At 37.1% G+C, this 23,345-nt stretch overlaps 1 protein-coding gene across 2 annotated transcripts; it reads right to left on the bottom strand.

The window, feature by feature from the left end:
* Nucleotides 1–2,097: 2,097 nt before the first annotated feature.
* SCG3 (secretogranin III) lies at nt 2,098–23,345 on the bottom strand. Of its 2 annotated transcripts, none has more exons than XM_026045761.1 (12): nt 23,244–23,345; nt 22,543–22,595; nt 21,953–21,998; nt 21,629–21,841; nt 20,506–20,648; nt 19,206–19,367; nt 18,702–18,879; nt 17,328–17,444; nt 7,570–7,653; nt 6,893–7,021; nt 5,298–5,366; nt 2,098–2,800 (listed from the first exon to the last, which is right to left on the bottom strand). In XM_026045761.1, the coding sequence occupies exons 1-12, from the start codon at nt 23,326–23,328 to the stop codon at nt 2,682–2,684; spliced, it is 1,398 nt and encodes a 465-aa protein (XP_025901546.1). In that variant the 5' UTR covers nt 23,329–23,345; the 3' UTR covers nt 2,098–2,681. The 2 variants fall into 2 exon arrangements, with proteins under 2 accessions (XP_025901546.1, XP_025901545.1); XM_026045760.1 differs by having other exon boundaries at nt 2,105–2,800; nt 5,286–5,366.

Raw genomic sequence — 23,345 nt, forward strand, 5'->3', positions numbered from 1 at the left:
ATTGCTCCATGAGGCAGGGCCTCCTCAAAAAGCTAGATACTGCATATAAAAGATGCATTCACTTCAACAGACAAAAGCAGTCTTGTACTGCTACAAGTGTCTAATAGAAAAGCTCATAATGTGAATACTATGTATATTATCCTTGCTGTACTCTCAGTGATAAGCTAGAAAATGAAGCAGCCAGCAGAGATACAAACAGAATATAAATATCACTTCTGTAAATTAGTGTCAGATGTGCAGGTGTTGCAAACACCCCAGTGACAGGTGTGTAGTTAGTGACTAACAGATTCCTAGTTAGCAGTGTGCTTCATCTGCTCCCTCCAAAGGACTGCTCCTTACAGTGCTGGTTTTAACTCAGGTTGCTCAACAAGACTTTATTTAGCCTAATTGAAAGCATTTCTGAAAGGCCAAGTGATTCATCAGGCTGGCTGCCTCTTTACTGCCCTGCTCTGAAAGGTGCTCTGACAGACAGAGCTTGACTTGATGCACCAACAACTGAGCCAGGACTTGAAGCTGTAAAATAACAAGTTTAGCAGGCTTAGTTGGGATGAGAAGGGACTCTGCTTCAAAGAACAGCAGCTGGGATTGCTCACCTGCCTATGGAAGGGCTTGTTCTGCTCTCGGCTAGTGATCATGCTGATCTAATAGGCTGATGTATATGTCCTAAGTAAAGCAGAGTAGCAGGGTAAGCACAGAAGAGATCTTAAAAGATGCATATTGTGAACCAGAAACAAGTTATACTCATTGTTTGGACTTTTTTTTCCCCCTCTCAATCACATCTTTTTTTTTGTTAAATTATGAAATCTGCAAAAAAATTAGAGGTTAAAAAGTATTGGCCTTGAATTTTGGTAGACCCAAACTGTTTGGAATCAGGTCTCATTTAACAATGAGATCTTTCCATTAGTATGAGACCTTGTATAGATTCCTGAGAGGGCAAAGTGAGAAACAAACATATCAAAGAATAAAAATATTATGATACTMATTATACTACACAGAAAAGTGGGGTTTTTTTAAGGCAGCCATTTGGAAGTTTTTTTTTTCTTTATGCAGATCTTGTCACTACCACTTTCCAAACTGTAATGGTCAATGGTTATCTTTTTCCTAATTTCTCTGGTAAATCCAAATTTGGGCAATGGTCTATGGAATAGTCCAGTGTGATAGTCACATAATTAATAAACTGCAGCAGGAAACAACTGAGATGAATAGGTGTGAAGGAGATGCACTGTTTTTTGGGAACATTAGCAAATAGAAATATAAAATTAGCAGGTCTAGAACCATATAACTTAAAAGGAGTTTTAAATGGTTTTAAATGACAGGATTTTTTAAATATATTTTCTTTTGTGCTTTTAGAGCCTTTGATAGAGGAAAGCTACATTGATTACACTTCCAGATATTTCCTAACCTTAAAAACATARCCATTAGTGATCGATATTGTAAATCAATAATCTACGTCAGTGTAGGGGCAGGTAGGAATGTTTCAGGACAAATCTTCTGAAATCAAGTTTAAAACTCACTTTTCTTTAAAACACTTTCTGCCTTTGCTCTTGCTCCATTAGTTCTTCATTCATATAATTATCCATCCACTTGAATTTTAAAAGAGCTAAGCTACTCCTTAKAAACACTGTAAGTGAAGAAAGAATGAGAGCTGCATTTTTGTTATTGTTTCACTCTGTGATAGGTACTAAATACTGGGCTGATGATAGTTTGCATGTAAACCAAGAGATAGTCTTCCCTACAGTAGTAACACAGGCCAGAAGTCAGTAAATAGATCACTGACTTGATATTCAGGGGTGGTGATATTTGATGGGTTCTTTAAGAGTATCTGAATAGTGAGGCCCCTGAAAATATCTTTCATTGCAACCTCCCCTTCCCCTGCAAAATTACTTGATTTGCTTTCCTTTTCTTGCTTTTTAAAATAATTTAATGGCTACTTACATTTGTTACCAGGCTACTCACACCAGGAATTCAACTAGTTATGCATGCACAGTCAACAAGAGGGGCACCAAGAAGTTAACATTTAGACATGCTAGGTGAAGAAAAATCAGGGAGAATACAGTTCTGTTCTTGAATCTGAAAGGCAGCTGTAGCGTCAAAGATGTAATAATTAGCTAAAGACACTATACTCAAAGGTACAGAATGATACATATAGGAACACAGACACGGTCAGGAAATCCTGGTACTAGGTTTTAAAAACAAAATTTCTGGATGTAAAACAATATCATGATTAATGAACACTTTAATAGGAAAATTATTTTCAAATATTTTATTTAGAGAACTATGAACTATTTTCTAATAATGCCCTTTACATAGTTGCATCTCTAGCAAGCTAATTGAGTGAGAGCAAAACAATATAGCATTAAATGAACTTTACATCAAAAACTATTGGTTTACCTACAAAAGTAAGTCAAACACAAATAATAAAGAGAACATTACATAAATATTTACCCTGTCAAATAGAAATTCAATGTCAGAATTTGGCCTCTAGGGTTGATTTGTGAGAGTTGGAAAATACAGTATGCRATCAGTGTAGAGCACTACAGCTCTCCATTGCTGTCTAAAAAGTTTTAGTACAATGTAAACAGAGCATTTCTAATGATACCTTCTGAAAAACAGATCATAAGTCATTGAGCTGGGAGAGGGAAAGCTATGCTAGTTTTCTACGTTTGGCAGCCGCCAGCTTCTTACAGGCTGCCGTATATACGTTTAATTACATCAGCCTCTTCCTTGTCCAGGATGCCCTTGTCCACATAAGCATCAGCTTGTTGATCAATGAAATCTCTCAGCTTTGACAGATCATAGTCTGAAAAACAGGAATTCATTTACACAGTGAGTAATCACCATTATACTGCTTCGCCTAAGAAACAACGTCACTGTAAAGTTTATCCAACAAATGCACTTTGGAGAACATGAAGAGAATTTACTAAAAYTGCAACTTGCTAAAACAATAAAAAGTAAAATCCTGAAAAAAATGTCTTTTTAGCTATGATGGTGGTTTGGATAAAATTATCTTGATATAGAACTCTGAGGCAAATGTCACTTCTGGTCTGTTATTGGCATTACTTAGGGTATCTTAGCCGTTTTGTCTCTCTATCCTATYTGCATGATAGGTACTAATAACACTTAACAACTTAATGAGGCTGTGAGATTTCATTCATGATGGTAAAACAACTTCCTCCAGTGAAAGATATTGGGGAAGGAAAATAGCTATTTTCTTTCGCCAAAGGTGTGGCTATAATGCAACTTGGGGCCACACAGTATTGTGCAAAGGACTCTGGTTTGAAAATCGTGTGACACGATCATAGATGTAGTCCATGAATCCAATCACTGTGTACTCAGAAAGAATACTAAGGTTAGAAAATTCCTACATCTGTAAAGGTAGCAGACTTTCAATAGTGTCTTCTTTTTGAGATATTCCACACAGATTTCCAAAGCACCTGCCAGATTACATAGAACTGCCAAAGCCAATTTTTAGCTGTCTTTATGATCCCTTGCCTGGGACCTCACAAAGCTACCTTCATCTTCCAAAATAAAGAACAAAAGCCCTTTGCAATGGTCTCTTTTTTTTTGTGAGACACCTTATCTACAGTGAGKGGACTGCGTATGAGTTGCCCAATTCTACACTACGCTAAAATTTCTATAGTGAGAAAAATATCCTTAGAGGTCAGATCTACTAGGCCAACTACTGTGAACTCCCAGAACACTGGAAGAGTTAGTTGCAGATCTGTCTTACCTCACTGTTTTACCTCTGATATACCTCACTGCAGTAACTGAAGAATCAGTACCTCAAAAAAAAAAAGTGGCCAATTCTTCACTGCAGTAAAAAATCCAAAAGAGGAAAAGATTGGCCATTTTAATATATCAGTTACTCTGAATCATTTTTCCATTAGCTCCCAAGTGCTAGCTGGAAGTGGAAAAGTGACAGATGATACAAAGCATTCCAACTTGGATAAACTTACCCTGACTGTACTTCCTTTATCATTATCCTAAGATAATGAAGTTAGCATTCTACAAAAATAGAACGTATGGAAAAATCACAATGAAGATAAAGTATCAAAAGAGCAAGAACTGTATTCTAATTTTTTTTGTAACTTACACACACCTGAAGACTCATTTACATTGCCAAAGGACAGTCAAGATATTTAGTGAAAATTAAAACCACACTATACAGAAAGCCATGCATTAAGCACTAACACAGCAGATCCATTTTCAGAAATTAATATCAGTACATCTTATTGCAYTCACAGGCAGATAAAATGCCACTCATCTCCAGTCACAGCTATTTTCAGGCTGTAGTAATGCTGAGGAAAGGTTACTATGAGGAGGAGCAAGGGGTTACCCAGTGTGTGTTAAATGAAGAAATAATCGCCTGTGTCCRAAATCTAATTACTGAAATAAGTACAGTGATAAACAGAAATATTTACTGGAACAGGCAGGAAAACACTGCAGCAAATATGTAAATCTGCTGCCAACTGCAGTTGCTGCCATGGGTTGCTTGGAAAATATTTTAAAATGGGATAATTAACAGTAGGATTGAAAAGGAAGGAAGGAAGGAAAAGAGAAAGAAAAAGGAGAGAAAAAAGTCCTTCCTGATACTAAATTTCTATATAGAAAAATCAAAYGTAGATGTGCATTCATCTCTGAAATACAATTCCTACACACTTCAACTCACAGCGGGGGTGGCTAGATTATGTAAGGCTAATCTCATCACTTCTGCTTGGCTGCTGCAAGAGGGATCCCTCTTGTCAGGCTCCAGTCAGACCCTGGGGATGGATTCCCTTGGCTAAGAACCTTTCACTTACAGACAGGGTGACAACAGAAGCCCCAGCAATCGCAGGGGTAAGATAGAGARGGATGGTTTTATATAAGATCTTGGGGGCAAGCATGATATGGACAAATAAAAGCCTGTGAAAAATAAGGTGTAAATCCTGTTTCTGTTAGAAGACTCCTTCCAGCTCTCACATGGTCCTGCCTCCCAGAAACAGCCTAGATGCAGCAGACCAGCTGGTGAACAAACTCTGCCCTGCTTGGGTCACTGTTCTTTTTGGGCTGAAATTCAATACAAACATATGCCACTAGCAYTGTGATGTATCTTGACTATTTAACTTGTAGTTATGAAACAAGAAATCATTGTTACTTGTGATGGCCTGTGCATTGCTATCAGGATGTATGCAGCCCTTCCGCATACCAGACATTATAAAAAGGTTTATTATATGACTCACAGCACAATGCAATTTAAAGAATGCTCTGCAATGTATATAGTGCCCACACAATGCAAGGCTTCATACCTTCTTTGTTACCTTGTTTGTTGTGTTTTTTCAGCCATTCTATATTCTTCCTGATTGCTTCCAAATATGCCTCAGCCTTCCCTGGAGAAAAGGATGAGAGAGAAAAAAGCACTTACCATCAATGATTGATGCAGTTTGCTTAACTCAGTGAAGATGCTTACAGTGGAAGACAGATCAAAACTATTCTTAGTTTCTGTTTTAAAGCCAAGTCCTGTCAACCTTAGTCAGGCAAAATTCCCACAGATGGCTAGCAGGTTTTGTCTGTAAAAGATTAGTCATCTCTGCCACAAACTTAGAATCATGGCATTTTTTTGATCTCTGTGCATGGCTTTCAGTGGCATCCACAGATACCACAAACATGGATTGTGGGCAACTTTCCGATCACCGTAACTGTTCACCAAAGACAAAGCTGTTAAGACAGCAGGAAATGACTTAGAGGAGACTGGGAGCTTTGAGTACCAACTCACACACAAAATGTCAGAAATCTCTTCCAGTCAGTGCTACTAACAACAGAGGGCAAATTTAAGCTGGCAATATTTTGGAAATATAGGATGAAATACAACTACTTACACTTACTAAGAAAAAGAAGGCATTAAAATTACCATGATAATTCATTGTTACTGCTTGTTATAGCTGAAATTTTAAAGTGATGGCTATTTTTGGACTAAAAAGCACACAGGACAGAATTAGTTCAAGGAATTACCTAATAAGGCCCCTAAGGAAATATTCTAGCTAATGGATTTTGAATTCTTAAGTTGGCTGGGGCTTTATTGATGTAATGTTCTTACATTTCTCAGGGAAAACAAGAGTACAATTAGCATGTGGAAGGCGACCACTGCCAGCTATGAGTGTCTGATTCCATTAGTAAGTAGATTCGGTATTAGAAATTTTTGAGCTGACAGTGCAGAGTTAGCTTTATTGTAAGACATTCTTTGAAAAAGCAAAGGACATTGCATGAAGAGACAAAGAACTAAATGCAAATTTAACTTAAATCTCTTAAAAGCTATTGAGCTGAACTTTTTTTCCACAGTCAAATCTTCAACAGGCATGGGAAATGTGTTATCTATTACTCTTCACAGTTACTGAGATAATTTTATCCTACTATGAAATTAAGACAGCTGTCTTAAGCTGTTTCACTATCTATACTCAAATAGTCACTGCTGAAAAAAAAGGCTTCACAATGCAAATTGCTTCACTTTGCAGAGAGATGGTTCAGTACCTTTCAGTATCAGCTTGCTTTAAACACAAACTAGAGAAATCAAGGGACCCATTCAGAATACAGAATATCTTGATGATCTGATTTCATGGAATATACACAAATGCAAAGCAAAATAACTCTGTATTAGTCTATTAAAATCCACTTAATATGGTTGTCAAAAGAGACAGGAATTCTGTGAAGGATTATACTGTTACTCAGCACAGGGTGTGGTTTCATACATGTAAAAGCAAACAATTAAGTTCACTTCTGAATCAGGCTCTTGTGTGCTGACTCACAGTAACTATAAACTAAACACAATTATACTAATACAACAGAAAAAAATCAAAGCAGAAGAGTCAAATCACTCAGAAGATATGCACATAGCAAAAAAAACCCAGCTATTTTGTACCTATGGGCTCTTCATTGTCCCCTGCTGCATTTTGTTCTTCATTTTTTGTGGAATCCTTTGAGATTTCATACTCTTTTTCCATTTTAGCTGCTTCTTCCTTTGTACTGTCTGCTTCTTCACTGCTCTTATCTAAAGAAATTGCAGTAAGAGCAATTTTGTATCACATGCATCCAAAACATATCTAAAACATATCAAGTATGTTCTTTAGAATGTAAAATGTTCCAACTGAGTCGAGAAGAAACTCCTTGGATCACATCTCAAACTGATTCCTAAAACTCATCTCCACTCTGGACATTTGAAAGAAGGAATACCTTTTTCCTCTCTCACAAATAGTTGTTGAATTCTGGCAACTAAAATACAACAGTATGTAGATAATGAAGATCTGTTACTTTTGGCAGAAAAGATGATAGGAAACTGGCCATTCATTAGGTCCAAAGTTGGCAAAGAACAAGGTTCTTCTACTTAAGTTGCATAATGCATACACTTTTAAGTCTTAATGCATAACACAATTAAGTAAAACATCCTCTCTTTCTGTATTAAGCATCTAAGATACATCTACAGCTCCCTGAGGGATGAGACCCAGTCTGACACCTAATACAATTAACCTGCTTTTACCTGAATAGGTTAAATGATGTTTTATTAAACAGGGATTTCTAAGAGAAACACAGAAAAAGTACCTGCTGGTTGCTTTGTTTTAGTTCTAGTGGAAGGGTCCTTAAGCTTCTTCTTTGTCTGCTCTGCTATCATTGCATCTAAGTTTTCTAGAAATTAAGAAAAAATAAAACCAAACATCAGTTATTCTTTAATATAAATGATACAGACTACATTAACCACAATATAACTTTGACAGGTAGAACTCTGAGAGAAGCATCTTCATCTTTGTCTCTGAAGAAATGACATAGAGCTAACTGGTTACCCAATAAAGGAAAAAGTAACTAAAGGAAACTTTTATCAATTTTAAGTAAGAAAAATACTAATCATAATATTAGCAGTAACAAACAGGGCTAATAAGCATAAAGATAGCAAATATGTTTACGTGTACTCCAGTTATTTAAATCACAGAAAAATACATCACTATCTGTAGCAAGTTGTTCTYCAGATAAAGTACTTAATAGAAGACTCACAAATGCAGATCATCGTATAATCTGGTGTATGTTTTTCACTTGTATTATTGATAAGCTGTAGAATTTGATTTCTCTTTTGAGCTTTTTTAAGGTTCAGTTAAACACTGAAGCAAAATTCAACAGACAAATGTCATCTCCTTGGCTTGATGGTTTTGCAAGACTTGATTTTGAATTGTTCATCTTCCCTTTACATAAACAGCTAAAGTACTCTATCAGGCTTAGAAATTGTGGAAGAATAGATACTATGGGACTGGTAAATATTTTATATCATGGGTTTTATGTGTGAGGCCAACATTTTATCCGTCAGCTAGAAGCATTTTTTTTTTTTATGCCAAAAATACTTAGCATTGAAACTACAAGATTATCCTTCAAACAAACACATTTCTCTCCACAGAAGATTACTATAAGCAATTCTACCTACCATCTGATGAGAAATAACATAATCCTGAGTCATCTATATTTTGTTATTTACATAAAACTAAAATGTAAGCAGTTTTTGCTGGCAGTCTGTCTGATTGCAACCTGTCATTTTTACTTCACATTGTTTTTTTCCTGTGAAAACTATTTTCACTTGCAATATTTCTTTTTAATATAATACTGAGACCTTGTCGTATGCTCTAAATTAAACAAGGTTGGCCTTGGTTGCAAGCTGGAGCAGATTACTACAGAAGAAAAAACCTTAAGTTACTATTATAGTGGTGCTACTGATGCTCCACTAATCACTTGATCCCAAGCTTACCGAAATGAACATAAACATTCCTTTCAGCTGCACTTCACATACTATTTTTTATCTAGAATAAGTACCATACTATTATCAGCAGAAGTGTAACGATTTCTCTGTCACAAGAGGCATGGTTTTTAGGATAAGATATGCAGCTAACTTTGTGCTTCATTAAAATAATCTTAATGAAAACAGGCTATTAATCTGCTACTCACCATGTAAATATATTCACCTAAAAGTCCTTTGTAATTTCAAATGAATGTATTATTCTACTTTACTTTCTAATTCATGCAGAAGCAGAAATGTCCCCACTGATTTTTGGTCTCAGTCCAGCAAAATCTTTTAAATTAGGTTTAATTTTCAATGTAAAATTATTTTTATTCAAGGAAGAGTATTTAAATATTTATACCCACACACACGTGCATTTATTGTTATGTGCCTTTCATGTTCCATCCCAAAGCRGCTACTGTTGGGCACTGGGACACACAACAAAGAACCTTCCACAAGTAAAGACAGAGAAGAGTCCTTAACAGAACTGACCTGTAACCCACTTATACATTTTTAGATTTTAATGCCTTCCAAGTGCCTTCCAAGTAACAGTATTTTCAATATATGTTAATAGATATGTTGATACAGGTATTGGAGAGTTGTACATGCATCCAAATATAGAAAGTGCCTCAGAAGGCATTGGGATTTATGCTCCTGTATCATTCAGTTACTTCTGCAAATCACTTCAGAAGTTTTACAGCTTTAAGTGTTTCAATTAGTCTAACAATCTCATTTACTTCAATGTAAGAGTAATAATATATATTATTACTTGTCAAATATGTCAACATGGTAAGATGCAGTTTTCCAACCAAACATGTGAAAACAGCTGCCTCTCTGTAAGAACTACAACACAGCAACATTGATCACTAATGATCCAAGGCCAAATTAAATATGATAGTGACTATATCTCATTTTTAAAGTTTTAGTCCATCAGTAAAGATGCAAACAAGTTTATATGGAAGCTTCCTATAAACCACACTTTATAAGGGCTGCATTTTACAGGACAAATACTGAAGCTACACTGCTGGCCATATAGCACAACAAAATGAATCTCAAAGTTTCACAAGCAGCTCTATTTTCTATGTGACAGAGAAGAGGTAGCTACGCAGACCTGTTCATGTTTATGAGGATCATATGGTCTTCCTTCAATAAAAAATAGGAGAGAATTTACCACAGAATCCCAGTTCTCCCTAAGTTAAATTTTTTGTATTCCCCCTGGCTTTTTCTTCTCCAGAATTAACGCCTGTAACAGCTGGTATTGTCGGTACTTGTCCTGTGTGACTAGGCCATGGCTGAACAATGTTTGCACTGAGTTACACTAATGGAGTGAGTCATCTTCAGAACTGAAATGTGCCTGGCCAGCAGCTAAGCAACCAAATGTCCTATCTGGAGGTCTAACAAGAGCCAATTACTTTTCCGATACCGTTTCCCTAGCAACATAATTTTTTACAGAGTTAGAGTTCAGAAAGGTAATGACCCTTTTGCAGAGCTGGCCACTTATTTGAAATAGCACTAATTAAAACAACAGAACTGCATCTACTGAGATAATGGAAATGACCTATGATGGTAAATTAGGCCATGCCCCTGGCTGTTGGTTTCCGAGGAGCAGAACAATCTAATCATCAGAACCAGACACCAGGAGTCAAAAGATCTGGTTTCTGCGTTACCTCACTTTCTAACTTGCTCTTTGATCTTGAGTGATTCACTGAAGCTTTCATTTTTCAAAAGGACTCTTATTTTGGGGATGCATTTGGGTAGGCAGGTATCACTGGCCCAGTTTCTACAGGCATTACACACCATATGAGCCATTTAACTGCATCTGAAAATACAAATATCCAACTTTTGAAAATCAAAACTAAATTTTTTTCAAATTAGGCACCCAAAAATACGAGTCACATATAAGCAGAAGTCTTATCTTTGTTCTATGAGAATACACCATGATAACACCCTTAAAATCCATGGAAAAAAAGATATGTGAAAAAATATTACAAATTAAATGACTTTGTTCTTATCAGAGGGACAGCAACTAATCTACAATCCTAGTATTTAATTGAATTAATAATAGACGCCTGAAATGGCTCCTTCCCTACAACTATACAGGTTCATGGTGATTTCTGGCTCCTGTTAAATTTACTGGAAAGGTTTCTTTTTTTATCTGTGTAATTGTCTTCTATCAAGAGGCAGTTTCACATTCTATCCTTGTCAAACTGACTGAAGCTGAGAATTCACATCACTAAACAACACCTCAGCAGAGACCTGCTTTGCCTGGCTGTTCTCATACAGCATGGAAAGCCTGGGTTTATTAAAGCAGAAATAGGGATGCTCATGGTGCCAGAAATCAATCCTAATGACAGCTAAAAAAATGAATTTATATSGCTGCTTGTGTGAGATGTACAAATCCCAAATATTAGAGAAGCACCATTCACGCAGGGCTCATCTTCTCGCTTCACTGGATGAACCTACATTTTCAATATTTTGATAGCATGTATTTCATCAGCATGATGGCTTAGAACCGAGGCAGCGCCCACCCGCCTCTACTTCAGGAGTAGGAGGGAGCCCAGTTTCGAAAGCTCAGTGACACCTGCTTCACACCACACCCACGTCATCATCTCAAATCACAGGTTATGACAGCAGTGCTCAGCCGTCAACATGGAGTTACTGAAATCAAACTTTTTTTATGCAGACATTTTCYCATTATAGTGAGAAAATTAAAAAAGCCCAAATCACCTTTCTTTGAAACAAAACACTTTTTTTCAAAAACAAAATACTTTTGTTTCAAAAACAAACTGTAAGGAGACAGATATGTCCCACAATGTACGCAGCTGGGAAAGCACGGAGAAGGAAGTGAAGGGAAATGGACAAGGCAGAACATTTACAAGAAATAGCTGCAAATTCGAAGGGTAAAGAGTGATAAAGAAATGAACTGCAATACTTTTTTTTATTTAGAAGCTTCCACATTTGATATGATAGTTATGGAATTGTCGGGTGTGTGGGGGGGACAGGATTAGAAATACTAAAACTAGTGAATATCCCCCTGAAAGGTAGCTGAGAAAATTTAGATTCCATAGARAATCTAGGCTCTCACACAAGCCAGCGGCTTTGGATGAGAGGCTGGTATCTCCCTTTATCTGTGATGTCCACATAAACTTATCTTAGTTGGCACTTATGTTTTCGTTTTCTTTTAAACTGTGGAGTTAGCTGTCAGACTTTTCATACCATAATTATATGTATTTTTTTTCTATGCAGCAAAGGCAAAAAAAGGGATAATTGGAAGAGTGGAGGCAGGCAAGTATTCATGTGTTGGTGCAAAGACAAGTAGCACAACACAAACTGACTGTGACAGATGGGTTAGACACAGATATATACAGAAAAGCTATAAAGCTGGTGGGGCTGGGGTCAACATATTYCCTATATTCCTATCTCATTTGACACCTTTGCACACTCTTTGCCCACATATCCTTTAACTCATCTCCATTCAAATTCATCTTGGTTTCAAATATTCACATCATGCCATTTTGCTGTTCCTCAGTATTTGGTCCATTGCTTCTAACCAAGGTGCCTCAGATTTCTACTCTTCGGATACGCGAGAGCCCTTAATCTCCCCAAGAACAATACAAGGTATTGGCACCTTGACTTTTAGTTCATAACTACTCTCTATGGTAACTGCATGCATCAGACATGATACCATCAGTCATGATAAAGTAACACTGAGCAAGAAAAAACAAGGGAAATTCAGAGAAGGAAAAATGATTAAAAGATTAATACTTACATGGAAAACTCACAACAATAAGAAAGAGCCATTTGAAAAAAATTATAAAGGAAGAAAGAAAAGATATTATGAATGGCTTCCTGTAGGAAATACTGTCTGCACATTTCATCTTCCAAGCCTAAATGTTAGAAAGAACAAAAGACCCACGCAACAGTGACCATTACCAACTGGCAGCTGCTGGCACTGGCCTGTGCTGGGGAAATTGCAGAGCTCCCCTACAGACGGTACCCATTAAGAACGCCAGGGACAGAGCAGCTATTCCCTAGCCTGAGGGCCAGGCCCTGTTRAAATAAGCTAACAGACTTTCAGGAGATTAGCCTGGCATTTTCCCCACATATGTGAAGCTCTGGCTTCACCCTAATTCCACCATCCAAAGATCTGATGAATATCAAAGATCTGGTGAATATCAATGAATTCTGTCTCTTCCGATTTCCCTAGATTTTTGTTTTTTTTTTTTTTTTTTTTGAGGTGGGTTTAATGTTGTCTTTGATTCAGATTGGGGTAAAACAGTACCAGAATAGTAACTAGACAGTGGCTCTCACCAATAAACCATCTCACTATCACTAGTGTGTCCCATAGTTTGAAGTCCTCTTTTCAACTGTTCATGAAGAACAAATGACAGGGCAGTAGAAGAAGTAGAGACATCTGTTCACATCCATTTCCAACCAACGCAGTCTCCTACTCAGCTGTGGGGGACTGTGCGGCTGCTGATAGTGAGTCAGAGCCAAAGGTAGGCAGTGTGAGAGGTGGCTTTAGTCTGGTCCAAGGAAGGACACGGCTATGACTCAAACACTGCGTACTGAGGAGCTGAAGCAATTTCTCTGTTCTCTCTCCTAATTAAATGATGTTTTACTCCCAAACCAGTCTGCTGTTGGCTGCATGTCGTACACACTATCTATGGCTACAGGGAGCTAATTACTGCTTCCAAGAGGCTAAGAGGAGCATCCCCAACAGAGACAACAAATCCATGGAAKGCTTGAACTTACTTTTCTTCCTGCTCCTTTGCCTCCTTCTTTTCTCTGTGTTGTTAAATTGTGGAAGATATAGAAGCCCTGATTTTAGAAACTGCAGACAAAATGAACAACCTCAGCTATCAGATGTGATACAAYGTACATTATACATGCAGAATCCAGATGTAAGCCTCTCTATGAAATAGAGAAATAACTCTGCTGACCAACTGCAAATATTTTGCCAGCTGCACTAACCAATGAATAAGAATCCAACACAAGAATTCAATATGTGCATTACTAATTTATAACTCTGGGATAACAATTCACTGCATATATTTGCTACAAACCTGCTCTTCCAAAACGTGTAAAGCAGGTAGAATATATTCACAGTATTGTATAAAATGAAATCTTACACACCCAGCAGCACCTCTTAAATTTGCCTGTTGCCTCTGAAAGCTCCATTTATCGTATACTCCACTAGTCTGTAATTACAAATATTTCCTAGAATAGTTCTAAAATTCACTCACTTTTTTTTTTAATGTGGGAGATAATCCACAATTGTGCCTGAACAAACTGTCAGAAACATTTTTTCTGCTTCTAAATCAACAACACTGTTAATACGAATGTATTTAAAAAACTATAATTCTCTTTACCCATTTACTATCAATGTAGCTTTTACTATAAATGAGAGGACTAATATGCTTTCATTTTACAAGTAACCAAAAGAAACTGACATAGGCAGGAAAGCCAACTCACCACACAAAAACCGCTGTCTGTGCAGTGTAGGTGAGGAATTTTCTTAATCTGGCTATTATAGATATATATCTCAGAGACAAGCTATCAAGTAAGGCCCACCATAAGGCCACTCAGCAGATACAGAAGGAAAATAAAGTGTGACACTAGTAACTAACCAATATACAGTATACAAACAGTGTAAATAACTACACAATGAATTTCTTATTCTACCCTGTTGAAATCAAAGTGAGTTCTACTGTGCTTGGAATAGCACTTCCTTTTCCCTCAAAGCACTCAGCATCGTGAAGGATATATCCTATTTCAGTTCTGTACGGGAAATTCAGTACCAGAGATTTGTGCCACAGAAACTCATCTTTGAAGTATGAATGCAATGAACACTGAAATCATTTATGCTGAATCGGTTTTAGCTTCTCTGAAAGCTTCTGGCTGCTTTCAGCTGGTCATTAGGTGGAGAGATTCCAACTCTTCTACTGCTCTACTACTACATCCCTGCCAATGGCAACAAGTGTTTCAGGAACTGTGCTCACTCCTTCCTAACCTGTTCAGCGTTCAGAACCTGTTCCCCTACCAGGCTGAGACAAGCAAGAAGAGTTCAGTTGTTGTGGCACCATTTGCTCACCGGACCACAAGCCCACAAGTGGGTAAGAAGACATCACACCTAAAAGTTTTTGAGGAAGCTGGAAATATTCTGTGGGGTTTTCATTTTTCTTCATTTTCTTCTCCCCCCTCTTTCCTCCCTGAAGAATTTGCTCATAATAGATCAAAATATAGCATCCATACGTACGAAAGTAAAGAGTGATAGATGATATTGGCATCCTGCCACCAGTAGGGCAATTATCAAGCATGATGTATTTTGGCTGAATGCCCATTTTATACCGGTTTGCTCCAGCCTCTCTTTCATGCTTCCACAGCTATACTTTTTGAAATTGTACTGTCAAAGTTAGGCAGGATTTCCTCTGTTTTATGTATATGCATACATCATACCATTCTACTTGGGCTCTGCGTTACAGATTATTTTTACCATATGGAAGACTTTATGTATTTAATATGTGCTAAATAATATTGACTGTGCATTAAATCACAAACTTTTCCTTGCATGCATGTATGTGTATACATGTATGTTTCTTGCACCACAGTGGCTAGATCCTTTATAACTTAGAGTTAAACCTAATAACATCATTCACTGCAGCAGCAAGATATTTTCCTCTAGAGCAGGATTCAGGGATGATGCTGACATAATGCTGTGGTTTCCAAATCCCAGACCAGCTGTTACCAGTGTATGCATTCAAATTCACTTCTGCATCCATGTGAAAGGAACAAAAGCTTATGACTTGATTCAATAAATTATTTATTATTTTAAATATATAATTCAGAGACATAGCTTCCACATTGCTTCAGCCATAAAGCGAGGAAAAGCAATTTATGCCATTTCCTGCTGAAATACTAATCCTATAWCTGCAATGAATGAATATAATACAGGGTGCATCAGCACCCTAACCTAAACTGCATCCAGCAACACCGGACCTATTCAACAATTTCTGGATATATTATGCTGTAGCTTTTAGTTGGAGTAAGGGTGCCAATAAAACTGCTTTTATTCTTAGAGATACTACAAGAAGCTGATATTCTTCTGTGCTTGCTACCCTTGAACATTTGAGAATCTTAGCTCATAAATGAAGGTCAACTTTAAAGTAATTTCTCAACAGCAATGCTAAGCAAAGAATACCACAGATGCAATCTGAGACCTGTGAGAAAGCTTTTCCCACTACAGTAAGATGCTTTGATGCAGTACAAAACCCATCTCCCCATAAATCATGGGTTTGCAAGGCACAGGCTGGCTACATCACTTGATAGTCTTATTTTAAATCCAGACCAAATCAAACCTTCAAAATTCTTAACCTAATCCCCATTCTCTGTACTATGTCATCCTAGCAATTTGTTTCCAGGGTTACAGTATTTATTTACTCAACGTAAAGCCAATGTGAACAAATGTCTTAAATTATAGTAGGCAAAAACGAATCCCTAGCGCAATTCCATTGTTCTGAGTTCTGACATTATTGCATCAGGGAAGAATTTAGCCTGGTACATTTTGGCACAACAGCATCAGTGAGGACAGGATCTGCTCAAGCCATATTATCTTCACTTGTACACTTCATTGCACACTGAAAGCACAGAGCCTGAAACCAACTGCTTTGTTATACATGCTCTGCCTTAGATGGGCAGCCAGGGAAGTAAAGCTCTTACCTGCTGCATAACTTGTTCAAGTTGCCCTGATGTAAACAAAAACTTAACAGGCTAGCTCAGATGAGAAATAATACAGAAAAATAAAAGTGCTGTGGAGAGCTTACATAGATGAGCTCTCCTTCTGTAGCTCGAGGTTATGAACAGTTAATATCAGAGTTYGTAAAAGTCAGAAGGAGAAAAGTATGGGAGAAAACAAACCAAATCCAGACTTTTCCAAAATATGTCTTCAGAAAATTTTAGTAAATTATAATAATGAAGTCTGAACAGCCACAGACTCCAAAATGGATCTAGGAAAGGCATCTTCAAAGGCTACTCCTGCACCAGGATTTAAAACTCTCCACGCATGGTGTGTTACTTGGTAGAAGTCCATGGAATTACGACCTGTCTATACCAGCTATGTACAGACGACAGAATAAAGATGCTGAAGCGTGGGATTGCTTTTCAAAGATATAGATGTCTGATCTACCCAAATATTATCGGAATAAAGTGCTAATTCTTCTCCGATATAATGCCACAAAAACCAATTGAATGTTAAATGTTAATTCAAAGCTTCTTTTTTTAATGACTGGTAGCTTATCATAATGATTTTGAACTACATATTTCCAAGTAATGAATGAAACATTTATCAGGTATGGGTTTTAAAGTATGTTGTATTGTATTATTCTACCTTTTTCATCTGTGGAACTCATTTAATTTGAATAAAGCTTGAATTAACAGTTCTGAAACAGGACTTGTAAGAGCAAGAAAGACAACGTAATTATCACCGTTGGTTCAGTAACAACATAGGATAAGTAACACTCGCACTTAAATTATGCACTCTCACCCAAATAGGAAACTCCTTCTTCTGGTGTGATTGTTCCATATTTAACCATCATCTTCACAAAATCAATCAAGGTTTTCATGATGGTTATCAGGGTCTCCTTTTCTTTTGCCTCTGTCTCTGTGTAAGGGGACAAAACAAAAGTAACCAAATACTTCAGCCAACTGAGAGACCTAATTCTGCAAACACTTTGCACAAATTTCTTGCATAAAAAAATGAACTAATTATTAAAAAGAGAGTCGGCGCTAGATGAGTGAAGAGTGACATTTTCCCCCTTAAAATGTTCCTGCAAAGTAGGGGTAGAAAAGGGCCCAGTCTATTTGGAGAGCTGCTGAACAGGTTTTTGAACCAGCAATTTAACAAGCAGCTGTAAGATGCAGTTGAATTGTTTCCCATTTTGATACAAGCTGGCAGGTAAACAGCACAAAGGCAGGAGACAAGGCAGAGAGATGTGCAGCTAATAGGGCTCAATTCCATTTGCTTTATAACCTATGGAACCCAACACGCTCTTCTGCTTTATGAGCTGAAAAAAAAAAAAAAAACCCAGCATGTGAAGCTACCAAGAAAAAAAAATGAAAAGAACAAGAAGAAAAATATGGGCTTTCCAGGCTGCATTTGATATAGGATGTGCTCAGGTTTCTCATTCTAACTCTCCATTCCAGTGTTTATGGGAACACTTTTGAGGAAAAATTTGAGGAAAAACTAAGGCTCCATCAGGACAAGGTCTCTGCAAAATAAGTTGTTGCTGACTGCACAGTTTATYCTGCAGGAAGGGAGCAGGAGATTGTATGCTGGCTGCAGAGAGCGAGTGCAAGACTGGGTGTGCTGACAAAAGCATTGTGGCAAGGTGCCATAGTCTTGCTTCTAAGAGCTGGAAGGCAATAACGTCTAGCACCGGAATAGAAAGAGACGGGCACGGCTTTCACTGCAATAAACAGCAAACCTGTGGTTTGTGAAAACACTGGGAGACTCGTGCTCATTTACTGGTAGTATCACTGTGAGGATTCTACTCGTATCTCTGTTGGCTGAGAAGACAAGGATATTACTGGAAAGATCTCTGCAGAAAACAGTTTGCTAGTCTTTCATCATGCCTTTACAGGAAGGAAAAAAAAATCAGGACTCCTGAATCATATAGCCCCAAATGGGAAGGACTTCATAGTTCAGGGAGTTTGCAGTTTCAATAATGGTTGCTCCCTCCTTTTGCCATAGTCCCTGACAGAATGAGTTTCTGTTCTGCATCTTAACATTTGTGAAGCACAGGAAGGGGAAATGGGGAAGCTGTTGGGTGGGGAAGGGAAAGGAGAGGGAGAAAGTGGTGAGAATCTTTGTTTTCTATTTCTTTTCCTAAATACTTCTGTAAACATATGATGAACTCACCTGAATTAAGACTTTTTAACAGGGCATAAAAGTTTGGGAAATACTGGAGGTCTTCAAAATTATCTTCAGAAGGCAGCTCATTTCTTCTTTCCAAGGTATTAGATGATGGCCAGGTGTTATCCAATGTATCATCAATTTCTCCATTAATGAAACTATCTTGATCAGCTTTGCTTGGTGTCTCCACAAAAGACATTACAAAATTCTATGAGCACATTTCTATTAGTCACATAGCTAAAGCAATATTACTTAAAATGAATAATATTATAATCTCCTACCAACATCGTCCTAATTAAGATGTGAATAATAGTTATTTCCTCAAAGTTATTTAAATTTGGGATCCAATCCAAGCTTTAAAGAAAATTGTTTTTCATCTATCGGATAGAATTTCTTTACTAACTTCTTCAGTTTCCATACTGGAATAATAATTCCCTAAAGCAAAGCAGTCTATTAGTCCACACRAACCATTTGGCAAGTGAGTCAAAATGATTAGCTAAAAAATATTACCATTTTCTCCTGTTGCTTYTCTTTTGTATCACTGTCTGCTCTGCTTGGAGGATAATCAAAATCTTCAGGCTCCTTCTCACGATCTTTCGCTTCATTTGCGATTAACTGCTGTAAAACCTCTGCCACCTCATCTTCTAGGGTGTAGGCCTGACTTTCTGTGATCTGTTAAAATACGTGTTTAAATACTTAGTATTTTTTACAGAATATTTAGTTTTTAGATTTAACGTCAATATGAAACCTGAGCTTTCTAAACAGGTTGTTTCAAACCYGTTTGCTTCAAAGCTGAACACAGTATAATTAGTTTTTTGTTTTTTACTAGTTTGTTGTTGTGTGTATGTATATAAACATACACACCACACACGTGTGTATATATACGTATGTGTATGTATACATATATGTGCATGTGTGTATATGTGTATCTCTACACACAGACATATAGTCTCTGATAGGAAAATATAACTGTGCAGTGCTTAACGTTCCAACTGACACATATAAACACATACAAGCACATATATATATGTTCTGCAATGGGTAAATATCTATGTACAATTGAATAACTACATCAGAATGCAGCACATAAACAGAAAACACAGTTTTCCACGACATCATTTTTTTTTTTAAATTTACTTCATAACAGTTGCCACTTGAATGAGAACTCTACCATGTGGCTCTTTCACACATATCTCCCTTTGCAATCACTTAGAAGATCTAGTGTAAAAAGTACAAGGCTAGCAGACTGAAACGTAAGGATTGTAAGGATGAATGTAAGGATTCCACACTGTTGTGACTAGAACTACTGAGACATTCAGATGCAAGAGCCAAACCCAGGCTTGTTATAAATCAGTAACAATGAGAAATGAGTGTTCAGCTAACCAGTATTGTTACACGTCCACTGATGACAGTAACTAACACGTGGACAGAAATGATCTCAGACTGTTCTCTATGAACATCCAAAAATAACTGACAAACTAAACCAATGAAAACCAAAAGACCAATTACATGAAAAATGAGGGCAAATGCATGGGAGGTGTACACTCAGTGAATGTTTTCTTTACATCAGAAACATTCTGCAATTTGACATWTTTTGTTGCAAAGCCACCAGGGAATAGCAGTGCTGTTGCAGGACAAAACTAATGTGCAGTGGCACAAAAGAGTAGAGAGACTTGCCTTGAGCCGAATCACATTCTGCCCCACTCAAGCCTGCATCATTGGCTGTTCACTTTCATGAACACCATGTTTTTAAATAGAGCATTAAGCCAGCTCACAAAGCAGTTAAGTAAACTACTAGCAGGATACTTACTAGTCCCAGATTTAGAAGTTTTGAAACGATCTTGTCAAACACTCCTCTATCGTTTTCCTCATAAATTCTTGTAGCAATTTTTTGGACAATGTCTTCAGCAGTCAAAGGGGTGCCATCTAACTGATGGAGGCCATCCGGATCATCTAAAACAATTACAGTTTAACTGTGTGCTGACTGTCCTATTTCATTTGGATTAGACATCTTGTAAAAAATATTTGTCCAAATCTCTTCCCCTTCAGAACAAAGTCCCACTTTTTCCTCACATGTTAGGAGTACACTTTCATGCACACTTTGCARTGCATTACATATAGTCTTTTTCCACAACTGAAAAATGGTTTTCTGACTGAAATTTGTAACCCACAAAGAAAAATGTCCAGAATATATTTTGCTGTTTGCAAAAGAATGTGTAAAAATAAGTACATTGTTCATATATCTGCTTATATGCATCTTTCTGGTATTCATTTTCATTCTATGACTACTTAGAACAATGTAGGTCATAACAAGCATATAATGTTCCTGTTTGGATTTCAGCAAATTAAATTACTTATCGTAAATATCACCATTATGACCAACAAAAAAGTAAATTGACAAGTAAGCTTTGGTCTGTGATCATACATTCATATAATTAAAAAATTGCTTAAGCTAAATGCTGCTTATAATTTTTAGAGGACTCACTATAAGATCATTAACTACTGCTGCAGGAAAGGCAAGTATTCTTTGGCCTTCAGCACCTTCTCTTTCATCTAATAGACATGAGACTTGGAAAAAATACAGGTGATTTAACTCCAGATAAAAGTGTTTTTCACTCTCAAACAACAAGGAATATATTTTCATTCACAAACATGTCTTATTTTTCTCCTGCAAATTCTAAAGCTCTAAAAAACTCAATGCAAATAACATGCTTAAATTTTCTTCCAAGGAAGACGACTGTGAAAATCAACAGTATTAATTCTGCTTTATATTTTAAAATCTAGTTGTTATGCAACAAAATTCTAAAACTGAAAATAACCGAAGTTGTGCTCCATGGACAAACACAGGTTGCAGACAGTTCAACAAGACAGATTATCATCAGTTTGCAAGAAAACTCTATTCTAAATATTACTGAAAACTTCATATGGAATACCTTGAAATTTATAATCCAGCCCGCTTTTAGTAGAGTCATAGTCATCCACAATCCTGCGGTTCTTGGTGGAGTCTACATCATCGGCCAGTTTCTGTTCATACAAAGAGCTTCTAATTGACTCCCTCTCCTTTTCATTCCTCTCTCTTTCTGCTACTGACTTTAGGAGATTCAAGTCATCAACAAAGGAATAATTTCTGAACTCCGGCCTGCTTTCTGAAAAAAATATTTATACATATATATAAATATTTATATATGTTGACAAAATCTTTGAGCTCTTTGAATGCCATTATGAAAACAAGTATAAAACTAGAGAAAGTGTTTTACCTGTGGGAATTATTTTCTTATTCTTGTCTGCCTCAGCTTCAGCAATCTGATACATACAAACAAAAACAAGGACAAAACAGTAAGTACACTAAAATTTGCAATCTCTTATCAATACTAGTAGAAGCCTCAATGACCAGTCTGCACTCTCAGTAAGAAGTCTGTCTCAACATGAACATGCTCAAACTCATACCACTTTCCTTTCCTCATTACCACTGCCTCCTCTGATCAGAATCAAATGTTACAAGCAGCTGTAAGAAGAAGAATGAAGACTTCCATTGCTAAGTGCCATTTAAGTTTTTCTTCAACCCAAGCTCTCACTGTATTCCCCCATGATTTGAATACAAAGGAGTTACACACCTATGATCTGATGGAGCTCATGACCTGCCTTKGGGATGATAAAGAATAAAAACCTATACATATCTTAATTACTRAAACTCAGTTTTCACAGAGCTCATCCGTATTTACTCATAAATCTCCTTACAACTCTTATTAAGCCATTAGGACATTCATGATTCTAGTATCTGAAAGATCAAACTGTTATGTTGGTACAAAGATCAGAGTGCATTTTGATTCTTTTTCATTTTGCTTACCTGTTCCTCCAGAGGTCTTTCTACACTTAGTTGTCTGTTGTGTATAGTTTTATCTAGAATAAATACACAAATACACAAATATATTCAACCATATGATGCATATGCCTACAATGTAGCATTTTTTTCTTAAATTACATTTTCTTTATAAAATATCGTATGTTGAATACACTACAAATAASTTCTTAGAAAAAAGTGTTCCTAGAAGGTAGTAAAATAAAAAGGCAGCGAAAGATATCCCAGAAATACAAATACACAGAAAGTAACCCCTTTCTGATAAGAAAACTCATATACAAACCAGGAGGGGTGTGGGGGGTAAAACAGTAAGAGATTGACTAAAATAGAAATAGCATAATCGGATTGACATAACCAAGAGATTAAAAATCTGTTACATTCAGAGAGAGAGGGGGAGAGAGAGCGAGAGACAGACAGACAGAGASAGAGACCTGAAAAGTGGTACCAAATATATGAAAACATGGCTTGGAAAAGGAATGTAAAAATTCAGAGACTTTTATTCTACCAGCCCCTACTTCTTCCCTTGACTATCAGATTGTTTTTTCAATGGTTCAGTTTCTCAAGATGAATGCTCTTTCTTGAGGATCTAATTACTTTCAGCCAAGTAAAGCAAAAGTTTTCCCTCTCTTGTATCGATGCCCCTGAAAACTTTGCCCAACGTGAGGCAAGGAGCTCCGCGAGGTGCCTACCGTCGCCCGCGGGCCTGGGGAAGCCCTGCAGCTGGCTGGCCATGAGCGCCAGCGCCTGCAGCACGAGCGGCAGCCTGAGCAGCATCCTGCGGCCGCCCAGCC

This window comes from Nothoprocta perdicaria, unplaced genomic scaffold, assembly GCF_003342845.1.
Source record: "Nothoprocta perdicaria isolate Ctin4 unplaced genomic scaffold, notPer1 scaffold_41, whole genome shotgun sequence".
In the NCBI taxonomy this organism is placed as follows: domain Eukaryota; kingdom Metazoa; phylum Chordata; class Aves; order Tinamiformes; family Tinamidae; genus Nothoprocta; species Nothoprocta perdicaria.